Raw genomic sequence first — 18,565 nt, 5'->3', positions numbered from 1 at the left:
CATGCAAACTCATTCTTTTGGTTGATTTTTCTTTGTTAAATGGCATTTAAATATATAAAATAAATATCAAAAATATAAATCTTTGTTTTACTATGGTTGCAAATGTCAAAAAATTTCTAAATGTGACACAGCACCAGAGTTAAGTTAGGGTTTTTCAAAATGCTGACACACCGAGCTCAAAAGGTTCGCCATCACTGGGATAGAGCGTCAGCCTGTGGTCTGAAGGGTCCCGGATTCGATTCCAGTCAAGGGCACATGCCTGGGTTGCAGGCTCGATCCCTAGTAAGGACGTGCAGGAGACAGCTGATCAATGATGTTTCTATCTCCCTCTCTAAAATCAATAAACATATATTTTAAAAAAAGATGAATTTCATTAATACATGTAATCTGCACATCAGTGATTCATATCCGAAAAGCGCTTCTAACAAGTATCTGGAGATGCTTGAATACAGTCTTGAGTAGTTTAAAAATTCTCCCTTTACCACGTAATTTACTTGGCAAATCTTGAAATAATGCTACCATAAAATGAATCCCAAACAAAATTACCAAGAAAACTGAATGAGTATATCACATTGTATAAATCTAGCTCCAATGAACACCCCTGTGCTCTTCTGAACCTTTGCCTTCTTGCTATACTTTAAGGGTAAGGCCTTGATTGTATGTTATTCCCCAAGGTACTTCCCTTCTCTGACTGTATTTTTTTTTTTAATATATTTTATTGATTTTTTACAGAGAGGAAGGGAGAGAGATAGAGAGTTAGAAACATCGATGAGAGAGAAACATCAATCAGCTGCCTCCTGCACATCTCCCACTGGGGATGTGCCCGCAACCAAGGTACATGTCCTTGACCGGAATTGAACCTGGGACCTTTCAGTCTACAGGCCGACGCTCTATCCACTGAGCCAAACCAGTTTTGGCTCTGACTGTATTAATAAACAATATTCTTTCCATTATCCTCACTTAACAGTACTTCCCATGGATAATAAATGACCAAGCACTCAGCAACAATATCAAAAGTTTTTTTTAAAAAAAACCTAAAACATATTTTACTGGCAAATCATATTTTCATCATCCCTACGTATCCTTACCAAAGCAATAACGCACTTAAAAGCAAGAAACATTGATATAGAAAAATTTCATAGTGTTTATGTTAGTAAACTCTGACTTAAAATATAATTCAATTGCTTTCAGGTCAGAGGCTGAGAGAAAGCATCTTCTTCAACAACATACTTTTATTAAAAAGAAAAGAATTAAAATGTCACCATTTTACAATGATCACTGAATTAACAAATCTAGCTATTAAGCAGCAATGGCTACTAAAGTGACAAAAAGACAATCAGACATTATGTGCCTCCCGATGAAAATAAACACACTAACACCAAGAATCTTGCCAAAGAGAGAGAACCTCAGCCTGATGGAGCCTCTGCATCTAGTTGCCAATTTGCAAGAAAAATAAAAAGCAGGGGACATGCTCATAGTCACTTAGAAAAATCCAGACTATAGGAAACTATACATGTTTCTATATGCAGGTTCCTCAATAGAAAGAAAAGGAAGGGATATAGGGGATACCTGTAAAGTAAAAGACATTTTTGTAAATGTGCAGGACTGACTTTAGTGTCTAGGGATGCACAACTGAGTGATAAAACTATTTTAAAAATGCAAGATAATGACGGTTATAAAAGCCAAGAAATAAATGGTTACATTCAAGTTGAGGAAGCTGTGACTAGAAAGGAAGGGTTCTGGAATAACTGACGAGGTAGCTATAAGGGTTTCATGGTGCTTCCCTTATGATAATTAGTAATGTTCTGCATTTAGTGTTTATTTTATAATAAGAAGTTTTACAAAGATTTTTTTTTACAATTCTCACACTGTATTTTTTATTTCTGCCCCAATTTTATATTTATTTTCTCTCCTTAGAAGCTTGGAGAAGCTCGCTGATAGTGCAGTCAGAGCTTGGGTCTTGCTTAGTTCACAGCACCAGGTATTGGGCTCCACAGCACAGCCCCATCTATGGTCAGTGAATAACAGCAAGACGTAGCCACGTCTCTGAAAACAGTATTGAAGTCCAACCATTTGGCAACTAATCTCAGTCTATGAAATGTATAAAAACTTAAATTCTGAAAAGTATTCCTTTCTATTTAAATTCATTAACCATGGGAATGGAAGAAAAGTAATACTTTACTAATCAAAATATGTCTTAAACTCAGACTAGCATCATTGACTAGTACCAAAAGCTAGCTATAAGACTGTTTACATTTTTAAGGACACATAAACTTTTTATTAAAAAGACAAAATATTCTTAAGTGTTATTTGCCCTTTAGGGACCGACTAGTCAATGAGTTAGACATCATACATATATGGTCATTAATGCTTTTAGTATGAACAAATAAGAAAAATGAGGAAATAATGCATTAATCACTGTCAGACATTAAGAGATATGAAGATTGCCTATTCTGAAATCTAGCAGTTTTAGCATACTGGGTTTACCTGAGTCATATCTCAGGATATGACTATGAAATAAGTTTTTCTTTTAAATAAATGTACCAATAGCTACACTGGCCATGTCTTTAAAATAGCCACATTACTTCTAATTCTGTTGTTCAGAAGTTTTTCTCAAATTTTTGAAATATGCTTTCAAAATGTGTGAGAATGCACTTTGGCATATACTCAATTGTGGTGAATCCTCATCCTTAGATGAGCAAAAGCATTTAGAAACGATCTGTTAAAATAGGTAAGTGAACAAACCAGATGGTACCATTTTGAATCAAAACTAAGGTTAATTATTAACAAAGGACAATGTGTTTTTATGGTGGTCATTACCTGGCTCTATAAGGAATTCAAAGAGCCTCTAAAAAAGCACTACCAAATATTTGGTGACATTATGGTTAAAATTTAAATCCTTAAAGCAAAGTAGTCAAAATACTAAATAGTTTCTAGTTTCTAAAGTTTACCTTGAGGGTACCATAAAATTATCCTAATGTAATAGTACGTAGGGGTATTTTCATTTACATATGAATTCTAAACTAAGTTTCATGCTACACCTGGATTCTGTAATTCTTTATCATACCTTCCCCTGAATAGTACTCAGTTGGGACAATATTTTCATCCCATATGATTTTCTCAGTTGGATACAAAGGCATCTGGTTCAACTGCTGAATCTGAGAAATTCGACGTTCATGACGAGATACCTAAAAGAACAGGTTCAGGCAGAAAGTTAGAAGCATCTTTTTTTAATCAAAATAATTTATGGAAAAATTCACCCAAAGCATGGAGTGAAAAGTCTCATATCTTGCAGTTACTGTAGCACTTAACAAGATATTTCATTTCCCTTTTCAATCACCTCCTCCCCTAAGAAGTCAAAGATGCAGGAAGTACCAGTCGTGATGGTCTTTGGAATCAGACAGATGTGAGTTCAACTCCCAGTACCTCTACTTATGAGTTATGTAAAAGCCAGGCAAGGTACCTCAACCTCCCTGATCTTAGTTTCCTTTTCACTGAAAAAGATAAAATGTCAGTCACCTCTCAGGTTTCTTATGAAAATGAATGGACTACTATAAAATAGCTTCAAAGTGCCTGCCACATGCCAAGACTTTAGAAACCATAGCACTCAGCACTGGTTTATGTAAGAAAAAAAAATGGAAGCCCCAAATCCTAGGCCAGTGGTCGGCAAACTGCGGCTCGCGAGCCACATGCAGCTCTTTGGCTCCTTGAGGGTGGCTCTTCCACAAAATACCGACTTCTGAGCATGGGCCATGAAGTTTTAATCGCACTGTACGTGCACACCTGCATGTGGTATTTTGTGGAAGAGCCACACTCAAGGGGCCAAAGAGCCGCATGTGGCTCACGAGCCGCAGTTTGCCGACCACTGAGATAGATGAAATAAGTATACAAGACGAGTGTGGATGGGAGAGTTGGAAGGGGTCGACCTCAGCGAACGTACCTCAATCAGATTGAGGACGTTTTTAGCAAAGGCCAGCTTAGGAGTACCCTAATTAAGTTAATAACAATGTACCTACCTATATAGTTTAAGTTTAAAAATTTGGCTCTCAAAAGAAATTTCAATCGTTGTACTGTTGATATTTGGCTCTGTTGACTAATGTGTTTGTCGACTACTGTCCTAGGCAATAGTTTTCATTCTTATACTGACTTGCTAAACAATCTGGGAAAGTTTAGTAATAAGGTGGTCTCAGTCTAATTTATAACATGAGATAGGTGGACTTAATGAACTCTATGTACCCTTCCATTGTGATTTATCTCAAATACTGAATTAAGTTTGTTGCCTAATTAACGTATGCTAAGATGATATGTTTGAAAATTTGTCACATCTCTTCAGTAGAAATAGTATTATTTTAGGGAAGATGACAGTGTGATATCATCCAAATAATATGCATATTTCAACTTTTTAATCATAATTTGGATATACTAGTAAGAAGAATCCAAAGCCTAAGGAAATCCTTCAGTAGAAGGATAAAGGAAAGATAATGCTAGAGCACTATAAATTTTAAAAATTGTTTTCTTTTGGAATAACTATTTAAATTTTAAGGGTGAAATCTTAGCTATAAAACACTAAAAGGCATAGAATCAACTCTATACTCAGAACTATTTTCTAATACAAAGATTCCTGGAAAAATCCTCGTTTCCAACCCTGACTTACAGGAGAAGATTTTAAATTGTCAGGAAACACAACAAGGAATTTTCAGAAAGCACTTGTAGTCAGAGACAATGAAAAGTGATTTATAAAAAAGAAAGCAAAGATGGTGACCCAGGACACACATTTCATACAAGTAACATATCAATAAAAAGTATTTTTGATGGGTATAAAAAAAAATAATGAAATTTTTTAAAATTTTAAAAAAGAGTATTTCCCATACATGAATTTAAGTTAAAACCCTTCCCAAGGATTTCTCTCCAAATGGCACTTACACACCTGTCACCAGGCTTAAAAACACCTGCTACAAAGTTTACTGTTACTACCCCAAAAAACTAGCATATATCATCTTTCTTTCTACAGTAAGGCACTATATTTTGTACCCTACATTAAAAGTATTAGCTTGGAATATAAGTCACAAAACCATGTGCCCATTATGGTTCCATGTGTGTAAAAAATGTATATATACATCACAGTGCATGTATGTATAAGTATAAAAATAAAATCTAAAACAAATGAAAAAAAACCCCACAACCTCAACCTTTTGGCAGTCAGGAAACAAAAAAATTAAGACAAGCTATTATTTTTTTTCCCCGTGAGACTGGCAAAAATTGGGATGACTTGTAATACTCAATACTGATAAGAGCCTAAAGAGACATACTTTAAAACACTGTTGGTGGGAACATAAAACTTTTGGAGGATAATATGGCTGCATCTTTTATCTTTTAAATAAGCAGCACGATTCAATTAAATAACTTCACTTCTTGGTACCTCTCCTAAATGTCCATATATGGGCACAAAGAGGCATGTATCAGGATTGCATCATTATTTGCGATAGTAAACATTGCAAACAACTTAAATTTTCATAGTGGGAGTATGGTACATACTCATCCATTTTATTAAATATTTTACTGAAATTAAAAATAAGGTCTGTCCCTTCCCCTCAATTTTTCTATGAACCTAAAACTGCATGAACAAATAAAAGTTTATTAAAAAAAGAATTAGTTTAAGAGTTAAAGCCGTCACTTCCCAAAATGATTAAGAAATCCTTAGAATTCTTAAACCACTAAGTTAGTGGTAACTTTATTTCTAAACATTCCTGAATTTTCTAGTGATAAAGGTAGGGCTTCATATTCAAGGTCCTACATATGGTATATTAAATAAGAGTGTGTAACTGTGACCCCTTACAGGCAGGAATGGTGTCAGCTACCTATGGATCCCCAGTGCATGACTCCCGTGCCTGATATAGGAGTTGCTCATACATGTTTGCATGGAACAAATCCATTCCATAAAGCAGTTTTAAGAGGTAAAAAACTTGAAAAAATCCAAGAGATGAGAAAAGAAATCAGATAAAACCAAATGATAACATAATTATGTATGTAATCTTTAGTCCAGAAAAAATATGTACCAATCTACATTTTTAAGGGTCATTCAAACAGGTAGGGAAAACCACGTGCAAAGTTTGAAGAATATTAACATGTATTTACCAGCAATTCTAGAAGAAATTCTTTATCAAAAGTTGTGTCTTCAGTTTTAGGAAGAGTTGGTAACAAGCAGAGGTATGATGCCACCTGGTGGAGTGTATTTGAACTGCAGAATAGAGAAGATGCAAATCAGAATATTTTAACTTACTTCACTTCTGAAATATGTAATTTTATAGATCGTTTAAAAAGTTTTACCTAGAAAATATAGTCCTGTAACATGAGTAGCAAATATAAAATATCAGCAACGAAAGCCCCTAATACAGAGTTCTCAAAGTGTTTTCTGAAAACCTGTTGTGGTCCCTGAGAAGGTCCTTTTAGGAAGTCTGCAATGACTACACTTTTTTATATTCATACTCAAACAATATTTTTTCACCGTCTTTACATATACAGTGACAGTGCAAAGCAATGGCGGTCAAAGCTGCTGGCACAGATCAAGGCAGTGGCACCAACTGGTACTATAAGTAGTTATAGCATTCTGCATGCCATACGCAGTTTTAACAAAACCACAAAACCCCAGTTATAAGAATGTCCCCAAAGAAGCAGTTATAAACCTGGACCCCTGAGTATCTGTTTTTTTAAAAATTCTGTGATAGAATGGGAGGTCCACATTTTGTATACGATGCTTATTTGAAAGAACTGACAAATGATGGCTATTCAGACTTGAATAATGGCAAAAATAAAAATTTTGAACCGTCCAGACAACCTTCCGGACAACCTGGATGAAGCCGGGGCTGCGAGGGCCGAGTCATTGGGCCTCTAGTATATACATACATACATACATACATACATACATACATACACACACACACCTTTGTCCTTAATCAACTTCTTCAACTCTACCAGAAACATGGCAGCAGCTTCTTCATCGGCAAATGCAGCCTCTCCAGGAATTTTTATATCAGTCCAAGCCTATTCTTGAATCTGTCTGGCCATCCCTTCCTTGCAGTAAATGCCCTGGTGCCACTCATTTCAGGGGATCCCTGGCTGACGTCTTCATATAGGCTCAATGCTTTCTGGCACAGCAATTGGAAAACATTTTCTGTTTGTGTCTCCTACCCACAAACTTAAGGCTTTTTCCATCTTAACTAAGCATTTATCATGCACTGTGGCCATAATTTTTAGTCTGTAGTGAGACAGCAAAACTAGCATGAATTTCTTTTTCCTTCTTTAGTTTCAAGATTCACAATTTCAAGGTTCAAAGACCTTAGCAACCTTAGCATATACTTTCTTTCTTATTAAACCAGGGAAGTAATTTATAGCTTCTCTTTGGCATATTCAAATTGTTGACATCACTACTCTTGCATTTTGGGGCATAAATTAAAATAATGAAATACAAGCACTTCAACACTAAAAAAGTTAATCTGGCTATCAAGATGGCAACTAAGTGACTAGTAGGTATACAGCAAGGATCACTGGACAAAGGGACGATTCACGTTCCAGGCAGGACAAAGCAGGGCAGTATGCAATTTAAAACTGATGATTTGTTTATTTCTGAAATTTTCCATTGAGTGTTTCTGTTTTTATCCACAAAAAGCGAAACAGTGGATAAGAGGGGACTAGTGTATGATGAACATTTTTGGTTTCTGTTGTATGTTGTTTATGACTGATGGGATACCAGGTTTATGTTATATTCTAAGAAAAAATTAAAATCTAGGAAACTGTATGTTATGAAAAACATAAATTTTACAAAGAACAGAAAAGGATGGATAATTATATATAGGTCACTCAAAGATACCACATGCTAGAGAAGCACTAGCTAGTTCTGGTTGTCAATAAATAGGGCAGCAAGTAACATTACCTAAGGTACTATAAAAGAAAACATTAAAATTCTGTTTTCCTTTCATGTTACCTTACCTAAGAGGTCCAAATAACTTGACCAAGGATCCCCGAGTATCTACTTCCGCCACATTTGAGAGGGCAAAATCATAGAGTTCAGGGAAATGTGCAAAAGCAGCTCTCTAGAAAAGAAAAGCAAACAAAAAAATATCAATAATTAATGTCCACATATTAATACAATCTACAGTTTATATATTCTATAGTAAAAACATTTAAAAATATATTTATGCACTTCTCTTTTAAAGCTTCTCATATGTGACCTCTGCCTTATTTAGCTAGAAGCAGTCAATACACTGGGGGAAAACTAGAAAAGTTCTAGCAGAAATGCAAAAACAAAGAGTCAATGTTCAGTTTTTTATTTCTAAACTTGTCCTCTGAATATATACGAAAGCCAGCTTCATTGACATGAGGGAAGAAAAACAAAACACTATTATCGAGAAATGGCTCTAACAAAACTAAAAGGAAGTTTTAATTTTTATGGAAAACCCCCACTGAAGAGATAGCTTGAGGACAAAAGTATAGTGAGCTTGTACCCTGCTTTACATGAGAACCCTGGAAACAGAGGGCCTACCACCCCAACCAACATGGGGTAAGCTCGAAGAAAACAGAAATAGTGGCATTATGCTGATTTGATAGGAGAAAGAGATAACATTCCTAGTCTTCCTTAATGCCCATGTGGTACACAGAAGACCCAGAATTTTTCACGTACCCCCTAGAGGATCATGCAGAAGGTTGCTAAGGTTATGGATGAGCTTGCCATGAGATTAATACAGGCAATGGCAAATGACCCTGCCATGCAAACCTGAAGAGTGAGCTAAGCTGGGAAATGAATGGGAGTCACCTCTCAGGAGAGTTCTAGCACCATCAAGAACAAAGCTGGGCCTTGTCAGCAGGGAGACAGCCAAGCTCCTTGAGGGCAATCATCATGCCCTGCCTGTGCCAGGAACACAGACCACAAGCCATACCAGCCAGGGTCACTTCAAGGGCAGAGGCACAAGGACAAAAACAATAACGCTCCGAGGAAAGCAGGAAAGGAAGTCTGAATGGAGACATTGTGCCCATCACTCCTCTTCCAAACAACGAGGCTATCCTAGTGTCTCCATGCACCCCAGTGCCAACTGGGAAAGAAGAGGGAGAGCAGAGACACTGTGAGAGACAGTGGAATTGATCATGAGAAACAGTTAAGTTTGAGTCTTTATCCCAAAAATGACTTTTTAGAACAGAAAGAACTGAATTACTTTAAATTGACAAACAAAAGTTTCTTTCTGCCCTAACTGGTTTGGCTCAGTGGACAGAGCGTCAGCCTGCGGACTGAAAGGTCCCAGGTTCGATTCCGGTCAAGGGCATGTACCTTGGTTGCGGGCACATCCCTAGTGGAGGGTGTGCAGGAGGCAGCTGATCGATGTCTCTCTCTCATTGATGTTTCTAACTTTCTCTCTCCCTTCCTCTCTGTAAAAAATCAGAATATATTAAAAAAAAAATTTATTTCTGCCACCAGAGAAAATGGAGCTCAAGAGCAAGAGAGCATTAGTAGAACACAAAGGTATTTTTTTTTTTCTTTTACATCTGAGCTATACTGCTAAATTTCATTACCTGTGTTTATCTTTAAAATGTACAAAATGTTGCCTTGGCCAGTGTTGCTCAGTTGGTTAGAGCGTCATCCTGTACACCAAAAGGTGGTGGGATTCATTCCCCGTCAGGGCACATACCCGGGTTGTGGGTTCAATTCCTGGTAGGGGCAACTGTGGGAGGCAACCAATGAATCTCTCCTCTCTCTCTCTCTCTCTCTCTCTCTCTCTCTCTCTCTCTCTCTCTCCAATCAGTAAAAACATGTCCTTGTGTAAGGCTTAAAAATTAAAAATTAAAAAAATTTCAAGTTAAAAAAAAATGTACAAAATGTTCATACTACTTTGTCATATGTTGAAATATCTCTTTCATAAAATACAACTGATATTTAAATGCATTAAATTGGCCCAGTAACTATTATTTCTGAGTATCAGGATGAGGCCTATGAAAGCAAGACTTTTTTTTTCATGAACTCAAAGTTCAAAATGAAAACAGTATTAAATTAATACCTATTCTATTTGTACTATGAAAATCACAAATTACTCATGGCCTGACATTATGGAGCAGAAGCAAAGGCTATCATGCATTTCAATTACCTGTAGAGAAGTGATTCTATCATAGTGAATGGTAGTCATTTCGTTCTCTGTCAGAGCATTTCCAGTCTGGTCATTAATTTCGAAACCAGTATAGAATTTAAGCATGTCCAAAAGCTGAAAGGACATATTTAAATTAACAAACTGTGTGAACATAAGAGCAAGAAAGCATCAACAGACACTGTTTATTAAAACTAATAAGTCCATTTACCTTCTCAGAGGTGCTGAAAAATTTTATAATGTAAACAGTACAACAAACATTTCAGAACATACCCAAGCGTGTTTTATTTATGTGAGAACAGATACGTATGTGAATAAATTAAGTCTATTTCATATACACGGTTTACTTATACAGAGAAGAACTTAGGCTCCAACCCCAATAATAAGAGACACTGATGACCTAATCCAGTGGTCGGCAAACTCATTAGTCAATGGAGCCAAATATCAACAGTACAACGACTGAAATTTCTTTTGAGAGCCAAATTTTTTAAACTTAAACTATATAGGTAGGTACATTGTTATTAACTTAATTAGGATACTCCTAAGGCTTAGGAAGAGCCACATTCAAGGGGCCAAAGAGCCGCATGTGGCTAGCGAGCCACAGTTTGCCGACCATGGATCTAATCAAAGCCAATCATTTCAATGGGGGGAAATCAATCTACATGACTGCAAATTTATAGAACTATACCACTAGAGGAAACTCCTGAGGTCTTCTACTTTGGCCACTGAGAATTTTCTGAATGAGGGTTTTGGAATTCATGATAGGGGAATCTCATCCGTGAGGGAAAACAGCAAGGTGGGGAAGGCTAACTGATCTACTCCTCTCCTCAGTCTCCATGGCCATCAGGCTGTGCTTTGGCTCAGTTCCTGCTGCTAAGCGAGGCCTGCTTCCCCTGCAGCAGCAGCAGCAGCAGCACAGTTCATTAGGCTGCCTTTGCCCCAAATCTTTATTATTCTTAATTCTAATCTATGGCATAGCGGATGGTAGGATTTTAATATATGAATTAAATCACTGGGATTTAATAAGAGAATGAGAAAGAAAAAGGAATGCTCACAGACATAATATAAAAGAAGTCTTATAATATGTAAACACATAAAAATTGTATCTCTAACTATGACCTCATCAAAAGACAAGTGTTAGAAGTTTGTTAGAAGACTTTTCTTCTGGATGACATTACAGGAAACGCAAAATGCTAACACTTTCATCTTCTTATCCAAGTTAACAAACAAAGCGTATACACATCCACGCTCTCAACTGCCTGGCAGCATCATCTCATGGAAGGAGGGCCATAGTGTTAGGGCATAGTTTACTTGAAATGAATGCTCATCATCTGTTATATTCCACAGTGGTTATGTGGGACCACATCACACATAATTTAGTAAAATAATAATAAAATCACATGTGATTAGCAAAAAGTTATGCCAGTATTAGAGGCCACCTATACAGGAATGCATTCATTTTGTACATTAGGACTTGATTTTACTTAAAAAATGACTAATAAGAAATCTTCATTATTCAATTCAATGTAAAGCAAAATTACTTTGTGTGATGTTCTGGTACTCCCAGTTTCATGGCAGAAAAAGGTCAATTCAGAAATAAGAAGAGTAAGTATGTTCAGATACATCAATGCTCACCTGGGAAAAAAGATGGCCATCCTCTTCCCTATGAACAAGGTTGGAAAGGTAGCAGTGAACCAAAAGGTGGGAGTCGTCCAGGATGGTATTAAACCAGCGCCTTGTGGGGAGTAGGGCCTAGAAAAAATAAACACCACGGCAGTAAGTCTGCAGGTTTTCTGTAGCTGAAGGTGAAATTATTGATATTTAACTTGAAAGTGTTAATCACATCCAAAGTCCCCTCCAGTCGCCCAAAGACACCATGCACAAAGCAAAGTCCATGTTGTAAATAAACTCGGTGTTAATATTTCTCAAAAAATACAGATTTTTGAGTTTGTTTGTTTTTCATATAAAATCCTATATGAAATCCCAATATGTACTGTGTATAGGTTTAAAAATGAAGCTGCTTTGAGAAAACAGGGAGTGAGGAACCCTGAGTGGAGAATTCTTTTATGGCTCGCACCCCCCACACCCCCTCTGACAGTCAGCAAGGCAATGCTGCGGAACTGCCAGTGTGAAAACCACTAATCTAATCAAACACCCCCATTTTATGGTGAAGTTATTGAGGTCCCCAGAGATTACAAACTAGTTACAGGCAGAGCTAGAAAGTGAATGAAGATCTCATGAATGACTGTTAGTTTAATACTCTGATCCTCATGCCAAGAAACCACCCCACCTTTCCAGATAAGGAGCAGACAGAAAGGATTTTCTTTCAATCCGCTTCACTAAAGATGGAAAGGAAATAAATTCAATCTGAAGGACACCAACTCTGTATCTGAGTTTTTCATCAAAATCCTTAACCTAATAGTATGAAATTTTCTTTTCTAAGAATCTTAATGAGAAAAATTGACAATAGCAGCTGTATCATTCTTCATCAACAATATTAGGCAAATTTTTAAAAGTGAGATTATTAAAGAGATGGCCACAAACCCATGATTTCAGCCACTATTGAGAACTCTGTGAAGAGGTATTAAAATATGACAAAAAATAAATTGCCACTGCTGAGCTCATAGTTAACAACTATACTGAATAATGTTTTTTCTACAAACAGCAGCCAACTGAAAACTTCAAGGGTCAACTACTTTGACTTTCTTCTCTGAGACACTCTGAAATAGGCACATTAAACTAAGGCCAGTTTGAGGTGATAAAAAATATTTCATTATAGTGTCATATACATAATCTTAGCCGCCTTAATGATTATTACACGATAGAAAAGTCACTGCACACTTCTTACCTCTAGATCAATCATAAGTTCAATGAATCTTTCACAGTAATGAACTTTGTCCATAGTGACAGGTTCTAGATATAATGAAGAAAGCATGTTAGAATTTTCTTGCTTAGGTTATTCTGTGTTACTAAATCCTAAAATTGGCAGTGATTTAAACAAGGCCACTTGTCTCTTATTCATCAGGATTGGCCTATGATCAGAGTAAGGACCTCACATAGATTTCAAAAGAAGGCAGGCCGTACCCTTATGTTTAGCTCTACAAATATAAGAAAACGAAAAACCTAGCTTGGATCAGAAACACATTATAAAAATAAGATTTGCAAAAATATTTTAAAGTGTTAATTTTTAAAAATTTGTGAATGATTAGATTTTGAAAAAACCTGATATATAAAAACTAGAAAGGCAGTTTTATATAAGTTCTCGCCCCACTTTCCTTGTTGTCTTGACATGCTAATTTTCTAGAACTCCTTTCATGTGCATAAACACATGCATATATGTGCACATGTATGCATACAAATATACTATAGAATATACAGAAAATGGGTGGGAAAGATACACACCAAACCAATTAAAGGGATAATTTTTAGGACTTTTTTCCACTGTACATGTATTTCTTTTGACATTAACATGTCAATGACACAGAGCAATAAAATGTTTTTAAATCACTTATTTTATACTATCCATGAGCATAATGCACTACTGTAAAAAACACATTTTTGTTGTAAATAATTAGTCTTGTGACATGCATATTTTCAGAGTACAAGGTTTTTCCGAATGCCAGAAAATGGTCTACCATTTTACTAGCTAAAACCATCCTGGCAAGATTGTTTCAATTAAAAAGGAGATAATTTCAGGGTCTCTACTGCTGCTCAGTCTAAGGACTCTCAGCAGTAACTAACACAGCACTAGACCTATAGAAGGTACCCTACAAATGCTTATACTAATCCATTTATTAAATTTAATAGAGGCCTGGTGCACGAAATTCATGTAATGGGGGGGAAAGGGGCGCGTCCCTCAGCCCGGCCTGCGCCCTCTCGCAGTCTGGGAGCCCTCAGGGGATGTCTGACTGACGGCTCGCTCCCCGCAGGGAGTGGGCCTAAGCCAGGCAGTCAGACATCCTTAGTGCTGCCGCAAAGGCGGGGGAGGCTCCTGCCACTGCGCTTGCCAGAGGTGAGCCCGGCTTCTTGCTGAGCAGCACTCCCCCTGTGGAAGCACAATGACCACCAGGGGGCAGCTCCTGCATTGAGCATCTGCCCCCCGATGGTCAGTGCACGTCATAGCAACTGGTCGTTCCGCCATTTGGTCAATTTGCATATTAACCATTTATTATTAAACTAGAGGCCTGGTGGGTGAATTTGTTGCACCAGTGGGGTCTCTCAGCCTTGACTGCAGGATCAGGCCAAAACCAGCTCTCCAGACATCTGCCAAGGGGTCCCAGCTTGCAAGAGGGTGCAGGCCAGGCTGAGGAACCCCACCAGTGCACAATCAGGGCCAGGGAAGGACGCGGGAGGTTGGCCAGCCAGGGAGGACAGCGGGAGGGCTCCAGGGCGTGTCTGCCTGTCTTGCTCAGTCCCGAACCGCTGGACCCCAGCAGCAAGCTCACCTACTGGTCGGAACGTCTTCCCCTTGGTGGTTAGTGCACGTCATAATGACTGGTCAACTGTCTGCCCCCTGGTGGTCAGTGCACGTCATAGCAAGCGGTTGAGCGGCCTTAGCATATCATTAGCATATTACACTTTGATTGAACGGCTGACCAGATGACCGGACACTTAGCATATTAGGCTTTTATTATATAGGATTTATGTGTAGTATACAGGAAAATAGAAGGCATTATATCACAAAAGAAATGTGAATACGTTTGTGACTAATATATGGAAATGTTAACTGGAACTTTTCCATGTCCATAATCCAGACCCTAAAATTACATAACCATAGAATTTTATAGCTGGACAAGACCTTACAGAGCATCTATGTCAGCTCTCCATTTTCTAGGTGAGAAACAGAGGACAAGAGAAACTGACTTGATAAAATGTAGAGCAAAGTAATGGCTGCTTAGAAGTGGAATCCAGGTTTTCTGTAACATAGTCTAGGTCATACAGCTGTGCAAACTAAAGAATTTAAAGGAGAAACTTAAATCCATTCAAACCAGTTCTCTGCTGCTATCTTTTGTTCTTGTTACTGACAAAGGAAAATATTTTTGCCTAATATTGAAAATGTGAGCAAACTCTGTACTCTGTATTTTTATTTATTCCTTGAGAAAATTACTGGCAATGGCTTATTTAAAGTTTGAATGGGATGATGCCTGGCACTCAGCTTCTGAGCCCTGGCGGGTAAAGCTGCGTATTTTTAAATTAGTTGGCCCTATTGGGCATATTGTTTAGAGCTGACACCTTGTTATTCCAATTTCAGGCATCAATATATCCTGTCACTTGCTTCTTACATGCATTATGGTTTTTTCTTTCCTTCTGATAGCAGTTCTGGCATCTTAGCTCATCTTACACAGAGTTCCTTTGCAACAACTGATAAGGACATGTTGTTTTTAATGACCCTGTAAAATGAAACTACAATTCTTATTCTTTTTAAAAGTAGTTTCTGTTTCCTAACTATATAATCCATCTTTAAACCATCTCTGATCCAACTCACACTGTTTTCAACATCCTGTTTGTTCCTTTGCAGCAAGTTAGTAAATTGTGACTGAAGCTCAAGATCAATCTAAGAAATTTTGTTCTCTGGCAATACTGGTATATAACAATGTCAACAGTGAGTGGTTTAACAGTTAAACTTACTGCAGGCCCTATGTTGTTGGTACCTGATTATTAAACCTTTCTAAATGACCACAGATAAACATTCCATAGCTAGAAACAAAAATTTTTATGAGCTAATTATTACAGATATTAGTAACTCTAAGCACTCATTATCTACTAATTGCTGCAAGGAAACCAAATCTAAGTCATCTTGTAAGTGTAAGCAGCTTAACTGAAAGATTTGAATTTATTAATATTAAGTGACTCAAATTATAAGCATGACAATTTCTTCTTTATACTGATACTGATAGTAATATCAACTGTTTACAGCATTAGTACTATTCCTCGCTGAATTATAGGTATGAGTTTCAGTTGTAAAATATTATTTGGAGGGTCAGAATTTATAAGTAATTCTGTTGTATTTTCAGTTTAAACAAAGCTACAATCTCCAATGCAAAAATAGCACTATGATATATCTATAGAGCTGTTCTTATATTACATTCCTGTTAGGAAATAGAATATTATTAACCAATGACATATCATGAATAGCATATATCCACCTTTATTAAGTAAAGAATATTCTATTTGCATTCACTAAACGTTTATAAAGATCTTATAAACCCAGCAAAATGTAACTGGCCTGCTTGGCATGTAAGCATATCTCTCTCTCTCTCTCTCTCTCTCTCTCTCTCTCTCTCTCTCTCTCACACACACACACACACACACACACACACATCTATATACAATATAATCATGATATATTGTAAACATTTTTTAAAATCCTTATCCAAGGATATGCTTATTGATTTTTTTGAGAGGGAGGGAGGGAGAGAGAGACAGAAACATCGATGTGAGAAACATCCATCAGCTGCTTCTTGTATGCACCCTGGCCGGGGATCAAACCTGCAACCTAGGCATGTGCTGTGACCAGGAATTGAACCTGCAACCTTTTGGCGTATGGGATGACGCTCCAATCAGCTGAGCCACCCGGCCAGGACAATGATCATTATATATTTTAAAGTGTATACTCCACATAGTATATACTTACATGTTTCATCAATAAGAGGGGGCCACAATGGAGGGAAATCCTTCCTATTTTTCTTGTACCTCATACCTCAAAGAAAATTCTCTTTCTCCCCAAACAGTGTTTGATGTCACTTAAAAACACTGTTCAGCACCATACTGTAAATACCATGTGGATAGGGTCTGTGACTAACTTGTTTACCACTTTGTCCTAGCTCCTTGTTCAGGACCAAGGTCTTGTAAGCAAGCTAAAAAAAATTTGCTAAATAAATGAACATTTCAATAACCATGCTGATGCCTTTAATATACGTGATTTTTTCATAGCAATCACAATACTGACTGGTAACATACTTGAAAAGGAGAGGACATACACTTCATCATTTTCATTTAAAATCATTCTACCCTACCCAGTTTGGCTTAATAGAGTGTCGGCCTGCAGACTGAAGGGTCCTGGATTCAATTCCAGTCAAGGGCATGTACCTCAGTTGCAAGCTTGATCCCCAGTCCTCATGGGGTCAGAGCTCATGGGGAGGCAACCAACTGATACTCTCTCTCTTTCTCTCTTCCTATCCCTTCCACTCTCATTAGAAAAATCAATGGAAAAATATCCTCGGGTCAGGATTAACAAAAGAATAAAATAAAATCACTCTAAGAGCAGTTTTTAGAGTAAAGATTAGTAAATCCTATATGGACATCTAAATAACTTCACAAATAAGCCAAGTAAAAGAAGACAGTTACCGGAAAGTGGGACTGACTTCAGCACGGAGATAAACTTCTGGATGAGCTGTGAAAGAAATCTTCTTTCTTGATAGGCTCTAAAATCACATTCAGAACGACCAATCATTTTGAAAAGCAATTATTTCAAAAGTAAGTGATACTGAACAAGTCTTTCTTACACTGTTCAAATGTTCCATCTCTCTCTGAAATTAGGACCATAAACTGAACACAAAGCTTCCTCTCTGTATGTAAAGACAGCAATACATGAAGAGCCTCATCCCTGGCCTAATAAGCAACGAAAAAAGCACCTTTTTCTTCTTCAGGTAAAAGCTTTCACTGGTGACTCAAAGGTCAGGACAAGAAAGGAGTTTCCAAAATTTAATTTATAGTCTGTCCTTAACATAAAAAATCTATTTAAGGTATGTAGTTAAAATAAGATGAGCAATTTTATACTTTAATATGCTTTAATATTAAATATAGTAGAGTATTACAATGTCTAAAAATTAAATGTAAGTTTAAAAACAATTTCTACTCCTTACTAATTTAAATAGCTAGTAGAATTAGAAGGTTCCACGCCCAAATGGCTGAAAGAATTCAGAGGAACAGGGCAGAAAGGTAAGTTTGGGAGGAAAAAGCAATTAGTTTTGTTTGCTTAAGCCAAATTGGAGTTCATGGTAATGCATCCAAACAGAAGTACACAGCAAACAGTTATACAAAGATAGGAAAATGTGGAAGTCAGGGCCAGAGAGATTTAAGGGTGAATCATATTGAGGTAATAGAAACAGAGGTTTTTTTTTAAAAAAAGTACTCAAATGATGCAAAGACATCATGTAATTAGTCCAAAAGGAATGAAAAAAGCAATTAAAGGTGGAGAAAGAAAAAGGATTACTGCTAGGACAATCATGTAGTAAACAAGGCAAGAGCACAATTAGACCAGTTAGCCTCAAAGAGAGAGAGAAATAAACTCTTCAGAGTATGCGGAGATCCTTTCTCTGTGTCCTACTAACAGAACTCTCGTCGATGAATACTTGCTACCAGACTTTCATCCAATGGATAATAATTACTATTAAAATAACCCACAACCCTCACCTGCTTCTTTAATTCTTATACTT

The 18,565-nt window shown here is 37.0% G+C and overlaps 1 protein-coding gene across 1 annotated transcript in view; it reads right to left on the bottom strand.

Annotated features, from left to right (window-relative positions):
• Positions 1-18,565, bottom strand: part of AQR (aquarius intron-binding spliceosomal factor) — a 95,857-nt gene that overhangs the window by 50,175 nt on the left and 27,117 nt on the right. Inside the window, exons 9-15 of the mRNA XM_081107938.1 lie at positions 17,475-17,551; positions 12,976-13,040; positions 11,763-11,879; positions 10,131-10,244; positions 7,987-8,090; positions 6,136-6,238; positions 3,068-3,188 (exon numbers count right to left, since the gene is read on the bottom strand). Coding sequence (XP_080964064.1) covers positions 3,068-3,188; positions 6,136-6,238; positions 7,987-8,090; positions 10,131-10,244; positions 11,763-11,879; positions 12,976-13,040; positions 17,475-17,551 — 701 coding nt within the window. The remainder of the gene's footprint in view (positions 1-3,067; positions 3,189-6,135; positions 6,239-7,986; positions 8,091-10,130; positions 10,245-11,762; positions 11,880-12,975; positions 13,041-17,474; positions 17,552-18,565) is intronic.

This window comes from Myotis nattereri (assembly GCF_964212035.1).
Source record: "Myotis nattereri genome assembly, chromosome: 1".
Taxonomy (NCBI): domain Eukaryota; kingdom Metazoa; phylum Chordata; class Mammalia; order Chiroptera; family Vespertilionidae; genus Myotis; species Myotis nattereri.
The sequence above is the reverse complement of the archived record's forward strand: the minus strand, read 5'-3'. Positions and strand labels throughout refer to the sequence as shown.